This window comes from Scaptodrosophila lebanonensis, unplaced genomic scaffold (assembly GCF_003285725.1).
Source record: "Scaptodrosophila lebanonensis strain 11010-0011.00,11010-0021.00 unplaced genomic scaffold, SlebRS2 tig00000085-arrow-pilon, whole genome shotgun sequence".
Lineage (NCBI taxonomy): Eukaryota > Metazoa > Arthropoda > Insecta > Diptera > Drosophilidae > Scaptodrosophila > Scaptodrosophila lebanonensis.
In genome coordinates this window covers 1,448,824-1,468,204 of record NW_022060564.1, presented here as the reverse complement: position 1 = coordinate 1,468,204, position 19,381 = coordinate 1,448,824, and the positions used below count along the sequence as shown (strand labels likewise).

Here is a 19,381-nt window from a genome sequence, read left to right as displayed (position 1 = left end):
TCAACTGACCGAACACTATTTTGGAAACTCTTGAAACTTTTTGCGGCATCAAGAGTTAAAACTTTGTGTGTTAAACACAACAAAATACATCTTAAAAGTAAAAAGAGTTCAAAGACTAAAATCTCCTAGCGAATTTTGTTCTTTCGAACTGAAAGGGAGCAAATAAAGAATATGTAATTCTAAACTTAGAATGTAGGAAGGAGAACCATAAAAAAATGAATATAGAAAGTAGAGTATGTGGTTTATCGGTCTCCAAATCATTTCCAGTGCATTGAATTATAAAATTCACATTTGACGACATTTTTACATTTCAAATTAATGCTCAATTGCTCTAATTTAAAGCAACATGAAGGCAGACGATTCAAAATGAATTACTTGTGTGTAAAAGATTGATCTAAATGCTGACAACATGTCGTATGAGTAATAGGCATTCACATCTCAATGAATATTCACTGTCAGCATATATTAACTTGTATAACAAATTAGAAGAAGTGGAAGTGGAAGAATGTAGAAAATATTGGGTATAAAAGGAAAAATTGAGCAATATACATATGTTGTTATTGTGTTGTTCCTTCATTAAAGAACCGGCGATAACTGCGTAGCTTATGTAAAGGATGTAGGCTTTCTTACACACACAATGCACAATCCATTTGTAAATTTGCTTTATTTACATTTTGTTACAGCTATTCATAATTTATTTACATTTTACATGGAACGTTTGTTTACTTTTTGCCGCTTAATTAAACAACAGATGATTTAATTTTACACATTTTTTTCCTGAAATTGAATGCAAATTGTCAAACCACAAATCAATAGAAAACTATGCGTGTTATTCCTTTTGATTTATTCGAAAATTGTTCAAATGCGCACACATATTTGCACATTTACATATGCTTGTGTGTGTGCGTGTTTAGGCGTTTGTATTGGTATTCGTATTCGTATTCGTATTGGTATTTGTGTAACATTTTGTTCAATTTTGTGTACTTTTGCAACTGAATTTTCGTATTTTTGCGCCACTCACGATTAATGTTGATGTATTCTTTTCTCTATTTTTTTTTTAAATGGTTTATGTGTACTATTATTGTAAATCTCGTATCTCTCTTCGACGCGTGCACTGTCCGTGTTTAATTTGTGTGTGTGCGTGTGTGTGTTGATGTGACGCCCTTTGTGTTTCTGTATGTGTGTGTGTGTGTGCGTTAGGCAATCTAAATGGCGTCAATGTCATTGGCCTGCATCTGCATAGGCCGCCCGCCTCATATCATCAACACGCGCATCATGCCCACGCCCACGCCCATGCCCATGCCCACGGCCATGCCACTTCACAGACGCAGACGACGGCAGCGACGTCGCCGTTGATGCTGCTTAGTAGGGGCCACCATCGCAGTGGCAGCGGCGTCGGTGGCGCTGGCGCTGGCTTGGCAGCCGGTTCTTCGTACATCAGTTGTAAGTGTTGTCGCAGTTTCCTTCCGCCCATCAAGTACCAATATTTAAAGGAGTTGTGCGGAGTGGGTTCTGTTCAGTGAACTAGTTCAATGTTAAAGCTGAAAGCATTATTTTCCGTTTTCATTCATTTATTTTTATCTTAAAGTTATTTCAGCAAAAAAAAACCTAAGCAAAAAGCGTAAAGCAAATTGTTAAACAATTTAAATGTCTTTAATACCGAAATACCATTTAAATAACATGATTTCAGCAAAGATTTGACTATTTTATTTTGATTTTAGACTATTTGTTGATAAATATGTAGGTGTTCCTTTATTTTCGCTATTTCGACTTTTTATACTGAAAAATATAAATACTTCATCGGGCCTATCCACTTTTCGACTGGGTGTTGCTTAAATTCCCACTAAGTTAGAATACTCTTCAACTCTTTGGGCATAGTGTTGATATAGCCGGCTGGTAGGCTTCAATAATCCTTAAAAGTAAAACAGATTTCATTTACTTGTTCATTTCTGATTAAAAACCTTTGAAAACTGGGTTTCAATTAAATTCCCTTAAGTTTTAAATGATTGCAGAGATAGTTAGAACTACTTTTTACCCTCAAGCCAACTCTCAACCCATTTGAAATTTTCGCCCAAAGATTTCTTTGAAGTAAGCTAGATATAATAATTGTAAGTGTATTTGTTTCTTATGAATACACGTACAAATAATATAATTAAACAATAAAAGGATATTTAAAGCAGTTTAACTAAATTATTTCCGTATTCGCTTTTACTTGTATGGTTCCTTGTGCAGGAACTAGTTCATAATGAATAAGAAGAACTCTGATCCGCAACTCCGCAGCCCTTTTTGGATGCCTCAGCATGCGGCATGTCACATTTTATTTGCACTTTTTCGAATTTCATTTTTAATGCCTTATTAAAAACTTTTACGGCCACACAATTAGTATGCCCCCCAATGGATACTCTGAAGGCTCTAAGTGCTCGCATCGCCTGTTAAAATTTATCGCATGCCATAAATTCGAGTGCGCTATAATTTTGTCACTTGGCGTATCAGTCAATAAATAAAGTAGAAACAAAAACAAAAACAAAAATGAAACAGCAACAAGGTACTTTTTATGTTATTTGCATTTTAAAAGCTTTTTCGCGCATGTTCCTTTTTCCACTCCTTCTCTCTGGCGTTTTCACTTTAATTATATTTTTTATTAGGCTAGCCAAAAATGCTTTTATGTCATATTTAAAATGGTCATCTACTCGTGCAATTCGTGCGCACAGACACACACACATTTTATGCTTATATAGAAATAAACTTCATTTATCGTCAAGCAAATTGAAAAAGTTTTTCCATTTGCACATCGGCGTGCAAAGCTGCAGACATTGTTGGAAAATCTGAAAGGGGCAAGTCAGAGAGAAACCTGCCAAAATACCAAAGCAGCAAATTTGGTTCTGTGTTCACTTTTTGTTTCTTGTTTTCTTGCCGTTCGATTTAAATCGCTAAAATGGCAACAAAAAAAAAGTTTAAGACGTCAGGCCCCAAGGCTTGTGACAATTTTTTCAACTGCCCCTGGCATTCAATACGGAACAAATCAATGTGGAAGAAGTAGAGCACTTAAAGCATTAAATACTAAAGCCTAAAGCACAGAAAGAATTAGGAAAAAGCTGTTAATATTTTGCGTTGGCAAAGTTTGTCATCCATTTCATGGATGTTGTTTTTGTTGTGCGTGTGAAGAGCCTGCTTAAATGCCTAACACTTGCATTTAATACTTTTAGGGAAACTTTATTTTATTTGTTATCCATTCGGCACCTCCGAATTGTAACATTTTAGCTCTGAATTTTTGAAAATGTTTATATTTTCTTCACTCAGTTTCGATAGTTAACTATATTTGCGAATAATAGTCATGAGAAAAGAAGATGCACCCGAAATATAAAATAAAAATAGCAGTGTGATGGTATTAGTTTACAAAGTTGGCGAAAAGTAGATCGACAACATATTGTTAACAGTTTCCAAATAGCCCTTAACAAATACTTTATCTGTGAAAATTAAATAAAATTAAAATAAGAAATCTGTCCGTTGTTTTATCCAATTTTTTAAATTTATTTTAAAATATAATATATCTAAAGAAATGTTAAATCAACGTATATCAAATAATAAGCTATAGCAAAAGATTTACCGACTCCACAAAACGCATCCGCATTGCAAATAAATGAATATTCGGATGAAAATGGTTTAATTGGACAAGTGGCTTGTGTTTTTCCAAATAGTTAAACATTGCTCTGGGCTTAACTTTTATCCTTTTTTTTTGTTGATTTAATGCTTTGAATTCCAAATTCCAACAACTATTTTTAATTACACACCTGTCTGTTGCAGACAAGCTTAAATTACGTGCAGCTTCTGCCTGCCCAATGCTCTTTTCATTTTGGAGCTTCATTTACTTTTCTCATTACAAGATCCTGACGCACCGCAAGTTATAAATTCGGAACTATTCATCGTCGGCTGGCAGTTTTGCCCATGGGCGTCTGAAACAGCATTTAATTATGCCGTCTTGCCAACAAAATTAAAACTTGGAAGCACACCGGTTTCTAAATGCGATTCGCGTCCTGCGTTCGAGCACTCGAGCATGCGGCAAAAGTGTTGCCTACTTTCCAGGGCAAATTACATTTCGCTGTTGACGGGAAATGCACATGAAACGTGCTTGTGCTTGTGCCTGTACCTGTACTTGTGCCCGTTATTTTGAGTTGTGTTGTATTGTTCAGTAGCAACACAGTTCTTGTGCCTTTTTGACGCTTGGCCGCCTCCACTATGCGGTTCCTCACATTTCACTATGCTCGCATAATTCTGTGGCTGTAGGTGTAAAGCTTAAAAATGTTTCATTTTTAAAATGGTTTTCTGAGCTATGCAAATTACTGGCAACCGCAGACGCTATTGAGCGTAAAAATAGCAACTATATCATTAGCAGACATTGCCGTACAACTGTGTTGTACCCGTATAGTTGTATACATATGCTTGTATACTATATACATAGTTGCAAAGTTTCATGGCTTTTTTATTTTTGCGGCACATAAACTTGAGGAGAGAAAAGGCGCGTGGGCGTGCCTAAGGAGTGAATTAGCGTGAGCTCCTGTTGCCAGCCGCATTTAGGGGTCATTAAAAAGCGGCAAAGGCAGCTACAAGAGCCAGCTTCAGTGCCAGCGTAAAGGCGTGAACAATTTATGACTGCTGTTGTGTTCGTCGTTTAAGTGAGCGCCCCAACATTTTACCTCACAGTGACACAAAGCCGGTTCGTAGTCAAATAATTTATGTGCTTCGGCACATACTGCGGAGCAAATTAAATATATAGTTAGTTCATAAAATGGCTGGCCATTTAACATAAACTTGGCAAAAATATACATTATTAGAATTATGCTATAGTTTTTCTTGCAAGTCTCGCTCTCTCGATTCTTAGCAGTTCTCTAATTTTTAGCATTTGTTAGTTTTCTAAATGTTTCGGAAACGCTTTGTTTACTTATTAAGCCTTTTCAGTTATTATTAAAAAAAGTTTTACATATGCATTGCTCTGGTTTCAAAAATCATGCTGTATTAACAAAAACTTGAGAAAAGAATCTTCAAAATGGGAAAAGAATGAACTTATTAATTAATTACGACTTTCAATAGATTTATTAAGCATCTTTTCACTAACGAATCTATCATATTTAAATTGTGGTCGTACTCTATTTTGAATTAAAAGGCAACAATGCCACATTATCCGAAAAAGGAATGGTCGGCTTAATACTCTGAGACAACACGGTTCCACTCAACTGTCAACAAACTCTGACAGGTTGGAATTTCAATTAAAATGCGTGGGCAATGTGCCCAAACAGCAGCGGCAGCAGCAGCAGCAGCAGCAGCAGCCGGATGGCTGGCAAACAGTGTTGCCAATGTGTACTGAAAAAGGACGTTCACGAGTCGGCCCAAAGGCATTTGCAGGCATCGGCCAACATTTGCTTTCGTTGGCTTCTCACTCGTCGTGGCCGCCACTTGAGCGTGCGTTACTTTTTGGCGCTTCTATTTGCATTGCAGTTCAAGTGGACAACGTGGTGGTGGTGGTGGAGGAAGGAGGGACGGAGACGAGGGACGAGGGACGCGGGACGCATGTCGCTTGCAGTTGCCAGTCGGCTGCACAGCCAAATTAATTTTAATATTTAAAGTTGTTGCGCAGCGCAAACTGAAAATATTTCAGTAGTACGAGTAGTTTGCCGCGTTCCCTCTTTTATTTTTTTTTTTTGGTGTGCAATTTTTGCGCTTTTCATGTCGTCACGCATTCCCCGAGCGTAGAAAGGTGAAAAAGTTGTTCGCCATTGCCAGCAGCTTGTAGACAGTTTGTGGCGCTCTGCAAACTTGTGCCAAATTGGCTAGCAAACTTTTATGGGAATAACATGTACAATATATAGTAAGTGTTATAAGGAAGCTTTAGATTAGAACGAATGAGCTTGAGAGAGAGATTTTATTCACGATTTAACTTAAAGCACTATCTGTTATGATTACTAATATTATTTTAGCAGCCAGAGTAATTTCTTAACTTGCAGTAGGTCTTTTGCATTTCCTTTTACTAACGCAAGTTCGCTTTTCGTAGCCAGGATGTTTTAACTTAGAGCTACTATACACTGAGCCCAGCTTTTGAGTTTCAAAGTGCTGGGTAGAAATAGAACTCTCCATTAATTGCTGCAGCTTTGAACTCTGCGACATTGTTGAGCTGATCCTTCTCTACATTTTAAGAATGCTTGAACGTTAATAAGTCCCTCGTGTTTTTATACTCTGTACATGAAATGTACAAGAGTATATTAGGTTTGCGGGAGCTGAAAAATGTAACAGGCAGAAGGAGGCGTGGCAGACCCCACAAAGTATATATATTCTTGATCAGCATGACGAGACGAGTCGATCTAGCCCTGTCTGTCTGTCTGTCCGTCTGTCCGTCTGTCCGTCTGTCCGTCTGTCCGTCCGTATGAACACCTGGATCTCAGAGACTATAAGAGATAGAGACACCAAATTTTGCACAAAGATGCGTTATGTGTGTATTCTATACGAGTTTGTTTTATTTTTTTGATTTTCCCCCCCACTTCCCCCCTATGGGGGTTTTCCCGATTTTCCATTCGTATAATCGCCTATATCTCGGAGACTATACGACCTAGGAACACCAAATTTTAGTCCCAGATGCCTTATGTGAATACGCAGAAAATGTATATTTTGGAATTCCCCTCCCTCCCCCCTCTACCCCGCAAATCGTAACTTCCGTAATTCTTGGAATTTCGAACTAAAATTTTGGAAATACCCCCAGTTGGTTATTATGTGTCCGTATGCCAAATTTCATTATGATAGACCGATTTACCAAGAAGTTATAGCCATAAATATATTTGCTGATGCAGCGCTGCTGCAGCGCTGCTCAAGCGCTGCCCGCGGCTGTTGTTGATGTTGCTGTTTGGTTGACTGCGAAAATGCTTACACAGACACGAATAGATGCGCATAGGCATACATACACTCACACAGACGCAATTGCTATGTAAATGTGCAATTATACACCCTTTACGTGAGTTCGAATACCGAGAGAGGTAAAATCGATCAAATTTTTTTTTTTATTTTCTTAATTTTTTTATTTTCTATAATTATTGTAAACATATGTACAGAGTATTTCAAAGTCGGGACACCCGACTTTAGCTTTTTTACTTGTTTAAGTTTAAAAATGCTCAATGGACAAGGAAGAATTCTTCTAAAATGAACTTTCAATTTAATTCTGGCTTTCTCAATATATAACACCTTCTCTCCCCCTGTAACTATTTTTATTTCTTGTTTATTAAAGGCAAAACAACAATTGCTCGATAATATAATGAATACAGCAGAATATGTAAAAGAAACTTGCTATGAAAAATATACTGTTTTATATGTTTCTTGAAAAGCTGAAAGCTAGATTTGTATGACTAATGCATAAAACATTTAATTTCAAACTAAAAAAACAGCAGAGGTTAGAAGTTTCGAGAAGTGTGAATTTATTATCAAATTGCTTGCAATAATCTTAGGAATATGTAAAATGTTTTTATTTGCGCAATTTCTTAAAATTGCGTGCTGCATTATTTAGTGACCTTTTGCATGTAATTTATTTGAATGTACAATTATTTGTTTAGCAACAACATTTTTATAGACTTGCCATAAAGCGTTGAAAACTTGTAGCACTCACTTCGGCTTGCTCATCAAGTGCCTCTTTATCAGAATGTTGTACGAATATACATTTACATAAATACATATATATTTTACAATATTTCTTGCTTGGACAAAGTTCTTTCCTTTATCAAAAGCCCGCTGCGTGCTTTTTTAAAGTTTTGGCCACCAACTGCTAGCTAGAAGTTTGTTGCCTTTTGGCAACTTTTGCTTTTTAACTTTTAGCGCTACATTGTTTACTTGCGTGCTATGGCTCCTTCTTTTTATTTTTGTCTAACTAAAACATTTTCTTCGACAATTTTTTTGTTTTGCGTTTTTGTAGCGGACTATTTGAGTGTGCCGCCGGTTCAGAGTTTGCAGCCCCGTGCGGCGACCACCGGACATGACTTTATGCTGCCATTGCAGCCAAAACTTTTGGCTCCCCTAGGTAAGTTCCTGATAATTTTCTGTGCGGCATGAATGTTGTAGATGATTCCATTAACAAACTAATTACGGCACTGGGGCTCAGCGGACATATGAAGTTGTTCTGTGGGAAATTTCCAATTCATTTCATTAATTTGAAAATATCAAAGACAGAAATATAGAAAACAACTTCAATTAGTTTATTCAAATACTATGTGAGCGTTGTTTAAAGAGCAGTTCCTTTTCATTCTTCAATTCCCAAAAAGCGTAGATATGTAGTGTATATGACCGTATATATGGCTCCCCTTCAATTATGCTTAACGTGGCGTTTGCTAACTCCTAGCCCTTAGGGTCAATTGAAAAAACATATATCGTAGCGTTTGTAGACAATGCAGTCTAAAATAAAGTACACCAATTTCAACAATTTGCTTAGTTTCTACAAATGAATTGATTTTCCAATTTGCAATGAGGGTTTCAGAAAGCATTTTAAGTTATTTATTATTCCAAATCATCACATATTTAATAACAATTGACAATTCCATGTACATTAAATGTTTTCCTTCTAAATATGCATTTTATTTTAGTATTTTGGAAGTTTAATGAAATTTTTAAAAACATTCAGATAAAAACTTCTCAATCTAACTATATCTCTTACAAATTTAATGAACAGAATATTATTATTATCTTTCTTTCTATTTATTTATTTCACAATATTTGTATTCTATTAACTTAATTTTCGTCTTTATACAATACACAAGATACATAATTCAGATCTATAGAGTTCTATTGATTTGCACAAAAATCTTTACAATGTAAATTAAATATAAATATTGTAACAAGAATTCGCGCACAAATGTTCTTGCATTTATTAAACTATTTTAATATTTTTGCTGAACTTTAATAATTTTAAATCCCTGTTTTGTACCTTTTGATACTATTGAGTTTATTTCCAGCACAATTTCTGATCACACGGAAATTGTGAAGCTGTGGTCGTAGCTTTGTCTAATATTTTTAATAATAATATTAAATATTTGACATTTTAATGGTTTCCCAATTATTATAGCAGAATCCAATTTTAAATTTTCTACTTTAAAAATTCGCTTTTAATTAGCTTCAGTAATTTGTACAACAAATTGTTTTCTAGTCTTATTTTACTTCCTGCTAGTTACCAAAGTTGTTTATAGTTTAATAAAAGTAAACATATTCAACAAATCAGCCAAAGGAGAAGAGGCCTTACAATTTATAGCATAACCATACCCCAAAGCACATTATAATTTTATGCGTAAGCTTCAAAGCCTTTGCGAAGGATGCTGTCATTGTTAGAAGATTAATATAAAGCCGCCACATTTTTATATGAATTTGTTTTAATCCGTTTACCTGCTAGTTGGTTGACCCGAGTTGCGGAAAAGGCCCAAGCAGAAGTTTGACTAAACGACCCCCAAAGTTCAAGTGCCAAGGCAAATAGGAAATTGTTTGAAAAGCATTGTGAAAAGTATTGCCGCAAAACGCAGCTCTTTCTATGCAGTATATGCATTGTGTGTGAGAGCAAAGTTTGTGCCAGAGTGAAGATAAATGACGCATTTGTATGAGTGTGTGTCTGTGAGTATGTGTGTGTGTGTGTGAGTGTGAGTCTGTATGCTTGCTTGTTCAACTGGTTATACAATATTAGCTCAGTGTGTGGTTCGCTGTCAAGTTGGCTGCGGCAGTCAGAGCCAGACAAACGATGCGCCCGGAAGTGCAGAAGTGTGTGGCCGATAGCGAGTGCATTCATAGATGCCTGAACATTGTGTGTGCGTGATATGCACAGGCACTCACACATACACACACCCACACCCCCACACACACACACACCAATGCCAAAACAAGAGCACATGCGGACATGCACCCACTGGCTGTGCTGACATGAACTTCCGCTTCCGTGCGCCTCGTTGGGCAGCAAATTGAAGTGTTTATTGTGAATACACTTTGAAAAATATGCAGTTATAAGCGTGAAGGAATAACAGTGTAAAATAAATCTAAAAAGCCTGTAATGTTTAATTAGAATTCTTTTTTAGTTGCGTTTACTATTCGTGGCTGAGTTTTTCTGATTAATCAATTCTTTTGCAATTATTTGATTGGAAACGTGAACACACAATAGTGCTTTCATTAAACATGAAATCTTAAAAGACAAGAACAAAAAAGTAATGCCATATACGGAATAACTAACTTCTTTCATCATTTCACCAATCCGTTCAATTAATACTAATCGATTTCTGGATTATTATTATGATTTTAATGAATTTTATGGATTCTTAATTATTAAAGTGTACAACTTTTCGGATGGCTTGGACAATTTAAAGTGCATTTGAATTTCATACCTAAAAATACAACAACAAAAATCCCAGCATCAAACCAAAAGTTTTATGGACTCACCATTCTGTTCTTATAAGTTTTGTATACTGATTATAAATTGATTTTCTGCGAGTGTTGAAGAGAGTGTCAATGTGTGCCTGAGAACTTGAAGCAAGTGACAAAATATGATAAGCCATTATTCGCATTGTGCATCCTTTAACCCACAGAGCGAAAGGATCAACATCCATTGCAATTGACTGCACACAATTTGGCCTCCGATACCCATCAGCTCTATGGCGGCCATCATGGGCACAAAACCGGAGCTGGAACTGCAGTGCTGAGCGTGCCGCCGACGCTCAGCATGACGCACACCCAAATGCCACCGGGAATGGCGAGCATGGGGCAGAGGACACCGAATCTAAGCTATCGGGCTACGCATGCGCCCATCCAGCAGCCGATTCCACAGTCGCAGCACATGCAAATGGAGAGGGGGGGAGGTGGTAATTGTAATATAAAAATATCAGTAGCGGGCATCGGATGTACGGATGAGTTGAAGGCGACGCCCAAGGTGACGCTGTTGGATGATTTGAGTGACGAGATAAATTCGTCAACAGATGATTGCGGGGATTGTTGTCTGGTCGAAGACAGCGACACCTATGAGGCCACAGGCCTGGCTACTAATGGCCACAATCAGTGCCATGTAGACGAGGATGGTGATGATGATGACGAAGGCGATTTGGGAGACGAGAACGGCGCGGGCTTAGATAGCGGCGATAGCTTGGGTGGAATTTACATAGGTCCTGGTCATTGATTGCCAGCCATTAAATGGGATTTTCCATTTTAGGGGGTTCAGCCATAGGATACATACGCGTATAGTATATAGATGTTATATCAGTGTTGTGTGAACTGTCAGTTGTGCTGCTCAAGAAATTACCAATTTACAAATGCACTCTAAAATAATTGGCATCATAATTAGCCGCTTATCGCATCAGTGCTGCCAAAACCTTAATACATATGTTGATGAAAATGAATCGTTCATCGTTTTAATCAATTCAAATCGATCTTGTTAATGGCTTTTAAAGTCAGATTTCAAAGCAGAGTTGTGAGGAATTGTGTTGTTGGTTTGATACAAATATTTTATATGTATATATACTTGTATGTATTGTCTATAAATTCGTGCATGTGTATAAATCAGTTTTGGCGAGTTTTGATGATTGAGAAATAATCACTGCCAATCTACTTTCAATATTAGGCAAGTTTTATAATTGTATAATAAATTTCTGGGGCTCAGATTGATTTGTTGAAAAGCATTGGATAGCATTAAATCAGGTTTGTAAATATCATGTGTGATTGATCAATATATGAGTAATACTATTCCAGAAGTGTTGATTATTTGGCAATTTACGATAATCTCATCATAATCTCTCTTAAAAATTGCACGAAATGTGTCGGCGTTTAAAGAGGTTTATGCTGATCCCTGAAGCTCCAATTAAGAGGATTATGTTCCTCCAAGTCATATCGACTGAATCTCAAATTAGTTATAAATAATTGGTGAACATTTTGCATTTCCATTACACTTTAGCTTGAATATTGGCACTCTTTCAAATATTTCTCATACATTTCTGTGTTCTCCCTATATCTGTCATGTTGACAACTGCCATTGACAAAGATACATACATACTTATATTCCACACACACACATCGCCCTCAAACAACAATTTAAGCCACTTGGGTCCATTCGAGCGGAGTTAGTTTGTCTCCAATGCCTGTTTTTGACAGAATAAGGTGTTCATTGTGTAAATCTTGGCTGGCTACGAACTTACATGGAACTATAAATTTCCACACTTGACTTTTACACTCCATTGTGCTTCGGCATGCATGTACGAGGCATACACTGAGCAACAAAATAAAGTGGCATACAATAAAAATGTGTGTTAAATGGAGGATGAAATAAATAAACAACTATAGTAGCAGTGCTAGGAAATCATGGTCATGTTTATAAGTACATACCCGTACAATTATTTCATTAAAAGTGTAAATAATGGGAGTTCGATGATTAGCACTGCTAGCCTAAGCAGGAAAATTAATTAGGCTTATAAGAACATAAGAACATAAGAACCTTGAGCAAGTTTACAGGGGAGGCCATGAATAGTAAAGTGTGGTGGTTTCTAATAGGCGTATAATTAATTTGAAAAACAATTATACGCAATTTAGTTTACCCATTTGGCAATTGAGTGTTAAATCCTTCACAAAATAAAATCTTTCAGGAAGAAAACCCATAAAGTTTCTTCTACTTCTGCCAAAGCTGTAAGTCTGAAATCTTTCTCTGCCACCAAGTTATGTGTTACAGTGTTTTTTTTTTTTGTATATCTACAACATATAGTCTATTTTGTTGATTCTGACTTAAAAATGTAGGTATAGAACAAGCAAAGGTGTAGGATATATCGTTTTAGCTAGTCGATTAAATGTCTTTTATTTAGACAATCATGGTTTCTAATCCTATATCCTTATGGTGTAATGTGTTTATATACATATGTACAAATAATAGCATTACCTCTGAAGACTTGCTCATCTTTCCAAAATGCTACAAGACCTGTTTATCAACTGTAGACGATATTCGTTCGATGTTAACGTCATTTGCCATTTCTCCCTAACTTGCATATAACTTCATGAAAAGCACCATAAATATTCATTTCGAGCTCATGCTGGCAGATCAAATGCATATGCTTCTACATCAAAATTGTTATTATTTGTCGATCAATTTAAAGGCAACTGCCAAAGATCTTTCGTAACAAAATCAAGTTCCCAGAATAATTAGAAAGTACTATTTGTCTGATAGTGTAGGTAGGGGACACATCCTGAACTAGTTGGCCACACTCGACATCGACGACAACAGCGACAAACAAAAAGTGTCACTCGAACTGTTTATCCGACACATTGACTGCCACCATTTCAATGAACTACAAGTAAAAACTACGGCGTCGACAATGGCGACGACAGCTCGGAGCAAGGCAAAAAGCAATGGCGCCGACGGCATGCATGTTGGCCGGCATGTCGTTGTCCTTCTGCCTTCATCCTTACAGTCACAGGCAGCACTGGTGGCGACAAAAATGAGCTTGTAAATATTCTGTAGAGCAGCTGATAAGCGGCGAAGGCATTTTGGGGCGTGTTAGGCTCGAGATTGCTTCTGAGTGGCCAAAGTTTTGCTCAATTTTGCGGTTTATAAGTGTTTGCTTATGGAAATTGTTTGTATGTATGTCCGTCCGTCCGTCCGTTTGTCTGTCATTGCAAATATTTGACTCAAAAAAAAATTCGCCAAGGGAATCTGCAACAGAAAATAAAGGAAGAGAATTGGGAGAGAGTTTATTTAATTTTAAGTGACGTTCAATGGGAATTTTTGGTCCAATATTTCTAGTTTATTTTTTGGGAATCCTAAACACACGTTGTTAACACAGAAAACCACACAAACAAAACATTAAATAAACAATTCAATGTGAGTTATTAATTACGCTCAACTGTGTGAGATTAATTATTTATAAACTCTTATCTACAACTAATCCATTTAAAACAAAAGCAAACGAGTGTAAAATAAATTTAATAAGTGTTGCATATTACATTATAATACAGAGATCTGTTTTAAAACTATTATTAAATACTAAAATAAATGCATTTTAATACAAAAATTCACAATGAAGCAGGAAGGTAGCAGGAACAAAATGCACAATGTATAGAATTTAAAAGAATGGATAGAAAAAAATAGGAAATTAAAAAATATTTATATGTGCATGTGAATGAGCAAATATGCGCTTTTGTCTTAAAGTATGCGTTTGGGTTATGAACGGAAAATGGCATTGAATTATAGATTGAAATATTGGTAAATGCTCAATTGTTTGCATAGGTTAACTACAAATTCAAGTGAGATTAAATTAAATTAAATTTTGCTTAGCAAATAATTCAGTTTAGTTAAGTTTAAGAAAACCCTTTACGCTCCCTCATTAACAAATCAACAAATAGTTTGGCAACTTAAAGTAGACAACTGAAATGAAATTTGTATAAACTAACTAATATAACTAATATAACTTTTAAAATTTAAATGGAACATATGACGTAAAGTAAGTGTAAAGTTTTGAAAATTACATCACAACAAAAAATCACCCACCATGATTGAAAAAAGAAGCTGAGAAAAACAAAAAACAGGTTCAATTCAAGTCTTACAGTAGTATTCAAATTTGTTTTTAATGTAAATATAAAAAGACAAACAAATGTGTTGTAAAAAAGTAAAAAAACCAAACATTAAATATAAATCATGTATGTTTTCAAGGGAAACTATTAAATAAAAAATAAACAAAAAGAGTTTGAAAACTGCAAAAAGCGTAAGAAAATTTATAAAATCAGCCATCAGCCATCATGAAGTTAAAGAAAAAACAAATAGCATTACAATTTAAACAAATTTTTAAATGTCAACTGAATATGGCAACATACATTTAACAAAAGATTAAATAAATTGTGGTGTGTGAAATGATTTTCAATTTTTAAAAATAAACATTCTTCAAAGAACATTTAAGGCATCTCTTTGTTATATTTTCGGTTAATTGGAGCACGTCTCTCTCTCAATACAGATAATCTCCATGGACAAATTTGAGGCAATTATTGAGAAAACAAGATAAATTATTTATGGAAAATAAACAAGAAGCCGGCCACGTACAGCATTTATGCTAAAATATTTCTGATGAGAAATTCAATTTTGGCAGCGACAAGAAAACAAACTGAACATGCAACCAAAAAAAAAGGCATGTACAAGGCCTTTTAATTTAAAAGGCAAACACACACATACTCTCACATTCTCTAAAACACACGCCCACATGCACAGCCTTAAGCCGAGGATCAGCGCTGGAATATGTAGGCTGGCACAGACCCATAAAGAAATAAATTTATGTTGGCACATTGCATGAAAATGGCAAAAAATATGAAGGCGCCAGCCAAAAAAAGGGCAGACCCCTGCAAGTAATGGCAGCTAATATAGACACTTACCCACTTACTCACACACGCACAAACACACTGATACACACACACATACACGCACAAACACACACTAATACACAGGCGGCACATCAAAGCGCAAATCCATTAAGCATAAAACCGCCAGGCAGGTAACCTGCTCGAAATGAAACTGAAAATGTAACAACAACAAAAGCCCCATTCGTGCAGGCAATTGGGCGATACGTGCAAGCGTCTATGTAAGTGTGTATGTAGGTGTGCGTAGAACATAGTGAATAAGGGAGTGTGGGCGAGAGAGAGAGAGAGGGAGAGAGAAGGCCTATCTATGTGCAGCTGTGCGCGTTCGCCCCTGGAGTGTGCTAAGGCAATAGGCATGAGAAGCGCCGAGGACAGCGCAACAGCGCAAGATTAATGAGCAACACCTGCCTGCAGACAAATTACGTGGCATAATTCAATGCGACTGTGTCAGCACCCAGGCGACGCGACCCCTATACCCGTATATGTACATATGTTGGCTAAGGTTCAAATCACAGCATTACGAAGCTGAGGGCACACACTTATGCTCTACGTATTCACAGCTCATATGCAAAGTGGGGGCGCGCAAAAGTCTCGTAAGTAGATTTGTAAAATTTGCACGAACACAACAAAAGAAGCGGAACAAAGGCGATAGGTGTCTGGCATAGAGATGTGCCGCATAACTCAATTTTGTAGACGAGAATGTATGAATGCATTTGCCAAGCTTCAAGTAATATATACTCGTACATATGTAGATTACCTGTTCGGGCTCACTTTACGTCCAGGGAAAAAAAACAATATGAAATTATTTGTATGCTGGTTTTGAAAAAACAAAACACCAAATGGCCATCAAGAAGACGCTGGAGCAAGAATCGTCTGATGTTACATATGTACCTACAAAAAAGAAAATGGCAGCAAATAGTGCCTCACCATAATGTCAAATTATATATAAATCTGGGAACTATATCATAAAGCTGTTATGGAAGTGTTTGATTTAACGAAGCGTATTTTCATTGAACGGCTATAGCGTGGAAATGGGTGAGTACAGGGTATTCAACAGCCAGATTGGCACAATTTCAGCGTTCTATTCATTATTTTAGCTATGGTTTTATGTTATATTACACCTATATTATGCATTGTGTGCAGATAATTTGCTTTGAACTGGACTATAATCAGGTGAGTACCGATAATTTTTACTTATTTTCCTCACTTACGTTTTCCTCTATAAAAACAAGACTTTAAAAGTACAAATAGATTTTGATAAGTGAAAAAGTATTGGCAATAATAATATACAAATCGATTTTTGATAAGTGAAAAAGTATTGGCAATAATAATATATATAAATTAAAAAGAAAAGTACGAAACACTGCTGCGGACAATCAAAAAAATCACATGTTTTGCAAATTCTTTAATCGCAGACTTTATTTCTAGCAAGTGTAAATAAATTTTGCAAACATACTTTTAGTTTATAAATCGGTTCCTGTTGCAGACCATATAATTATTTTTTATTGACTACAGTTTCGAAAATCCGCGTGTGTCAAAAGCCGAAGCTGTGGGTTTTCTCTCCATACTCGTACATGGGCGAGCAATTGGAGCATATTATTGCTCCATGAATAATGCAATCAATATAATTTATTTCCTCTTCGGGGCTCTTCATAAAACTGTTTTGAAGGGGGTTTCGGACAGACTATAGTATTATTCGGCCACTTTGATAATTCTTCTATTTCTCAATTAAGAAGATTGGAATTTCCCTGATTAACTATATTGTGTCCACTAAAAATCTATTAAACGTGTTATTTAAACATTTTATTCAATTGAAGTCTTGCATAAAATCCATGGATTATTGCAAATGTTAGTTTGTTTATTGAAATAAATCAATTATTAATCTTCATTCTGCAAAACAAAATAACAAATTATTTATTGCTTCTTTTGACAAATTTCATTTGACATACCGACAGATTCTCCGAACTAGTTCAAGACAAACAACAACTTTAGCTTAGAATAGACGCGTGCTAGACTGAACGACATACGACCCACACATGTACACACACACCTACACCCACCTACACGCTCATACTCCGACATAAGCCGGTGATTTATGCTTGACTTGATAAAATGTCGCATATCCGGTTTCCGGCTTTTTTCTCGCCGACGTACCCAAAAAAATAAACTTTTTTCTCGCTGCCATGGCCGAAACAGACAGTAGGAGCACGTTGTTTTTTAGGGTGTGTATGTTTGTGTTTGAATGTGTGTGTGTGATAAAAGCCTAGAGAAGTAATCAAAGTTAGCATATGGCGGTACAGAATTGCATGGCAATCTGTAAATGTGTTTTGTGATTGTTTGCAACTGTCGCGAGAATCCTCGATTGTGTTATGCTGAGTGTGTGTGTGTGTGTGTGTATGAAGAGGCCTAGTGGGTTGAAGGGAATGTTTGCATGTATAGCTCTTGATATTTGAAGTGAGCATTTACGACAAGAGTCTCTAGACAGAGCCGTGAATAAGGAAAGAGAAATGGGTAACATTTGCAAGTCAATATAAAAAATAAACAGCGAGGAAATTTCACTAGAAAGCAGTAATTAAAAAGGAACACTTTATTTGTTCAGAAAAAATAACTATTTGGAGAAGTCTCTGTTGTTATATAAAGTACAAAATATAACATGCATTTATTTTAATTAATTAACTTACATTTTTACATTTTAATTAACTTACATTTTTAAAAACCCGGGTTCCATCCTTCAGCTAACTCATTAATATATTATTTTAACATTAATAAATAATTTGAAACTTCTTTAAGGCATTATTTTAATAACACCTCTCATAAGCATTCCATTTTTGTCTAATTCAGAATTCATTCATATTTCTAAGCACAACTGCAAACGAAAAGGTAGCTTTTATGTTAGTTGTGCTATTAAGAGGCTTTAGTGCTCTTAGCATGCTAGCGAATCGGTAGAGTATATATGTTAGAATGCAAATTATATAAAAAGTGTTATTAAAACTGTGTTTGGCTAAGGGCAGTATATTTCTACAGGTTTCTTAATTACTCCTTAATTATAAACACCAGCAATACAGTACTTGTATTTCATTATTTTTAATTGGACTTGCAATTTGACTTTTGAGAAGCCAGATTTCATAATAATTTAATTAATTTGTAAACGCTGAAATGCATCGCTCAAAGTATAGTAAATCTTGTAACGTCGCCCTTGCGACCTTGCTCGTATTTGCATAGTTTTTTGAGTTGTTGGCAAATCATTTGCTTGTCTGTTTCAAATTATTTTTCACTTTGCTTTGTTTTAACCATAAACTAAACATAGTCATAGCAGCGTGTTCGGAAAGTTGCTTTTAACTTGTCCGTTTTGGTTTTTTCTCTGCAAAGAATTGTGTTTTATTGCTTTACAAAAATGCGAAGGAAACCCTTAATAAAAGTCAGTTAGCAGTCAATTCTCAATTCGCTTCATTAATCACCAAACCGACGACCACAGTCCTCGAAAACGTTTTCAGAAGCATGCCAGCAACTGTTATTATGGCAGCTGATAGCACAGATTTGGCTCAAATTGAAGGCCCAAACTATCAGCAGCATTCGCGATGCCCCCGATGGATGGCAGAGCCCACAATTGGGCGCACGTGAAAGCCGAGCCTTGACTTCCTTGTCTGGGGACACTCTTTTGACACAATTTTGGCAGCTAGCTGAAAGCAAAGAAAACAAAAACAAAATACGAAAACGAAGCCAAGTCAAAATGGCACAGTTGTTGGCCATTTATTGCGACACTCTATGGTTGCTTTTGAGCTCGAAAGAAAAATTTATTGTTACAGATGGCCAGAAGAGAAGAAACGTAAGCAAAACAAAAATGGAAGCAGTGAAAAGAGGAAAGTAAATTTCCGGTGCTTGGCCATAAAAATCGCGACCAAAAATAAATCGAAAGCAATAGATAGCCACTGCGTTCTATGATTTGTTAAATGTCATGCTGCTACAGCGTTCGAAGGGCACTTAAAGCTGCCAATAAAATTGTTGTGCA

The 19,381-nt window shown here is 36.1% G+C and overlaps 1 protein-coding gene across 1 annotated transcript in view; it reads left to right on the top strand.

Annotated features, from left to right (window-relative positions):
• The window catches only part of LOC115626574 (potassium voltage-gated channel protein Shaw), a 59,857-nt gene extending 48,500 nt beyond the window's left edge, over nt 1-11,357 (top strand). The window contains exons 9-10 of the mRNA XM_030521953.1: nt 7,946-8,050; nt 10,584-11,357. Coding sequence (XP_030377813.1) covers nt 7,946-8,050; nt 10,584-11,167 — 689 coding nt within the window. The 3' untranslated portion in view covers nt 11,168-11,357. The remainder of the gene's footprint in view (nt 1-7,945; nt 8,051-10,583) is intronic.
• Nucleotides 11,358-19,381: the final 8,024 nt, after the last annotated feature.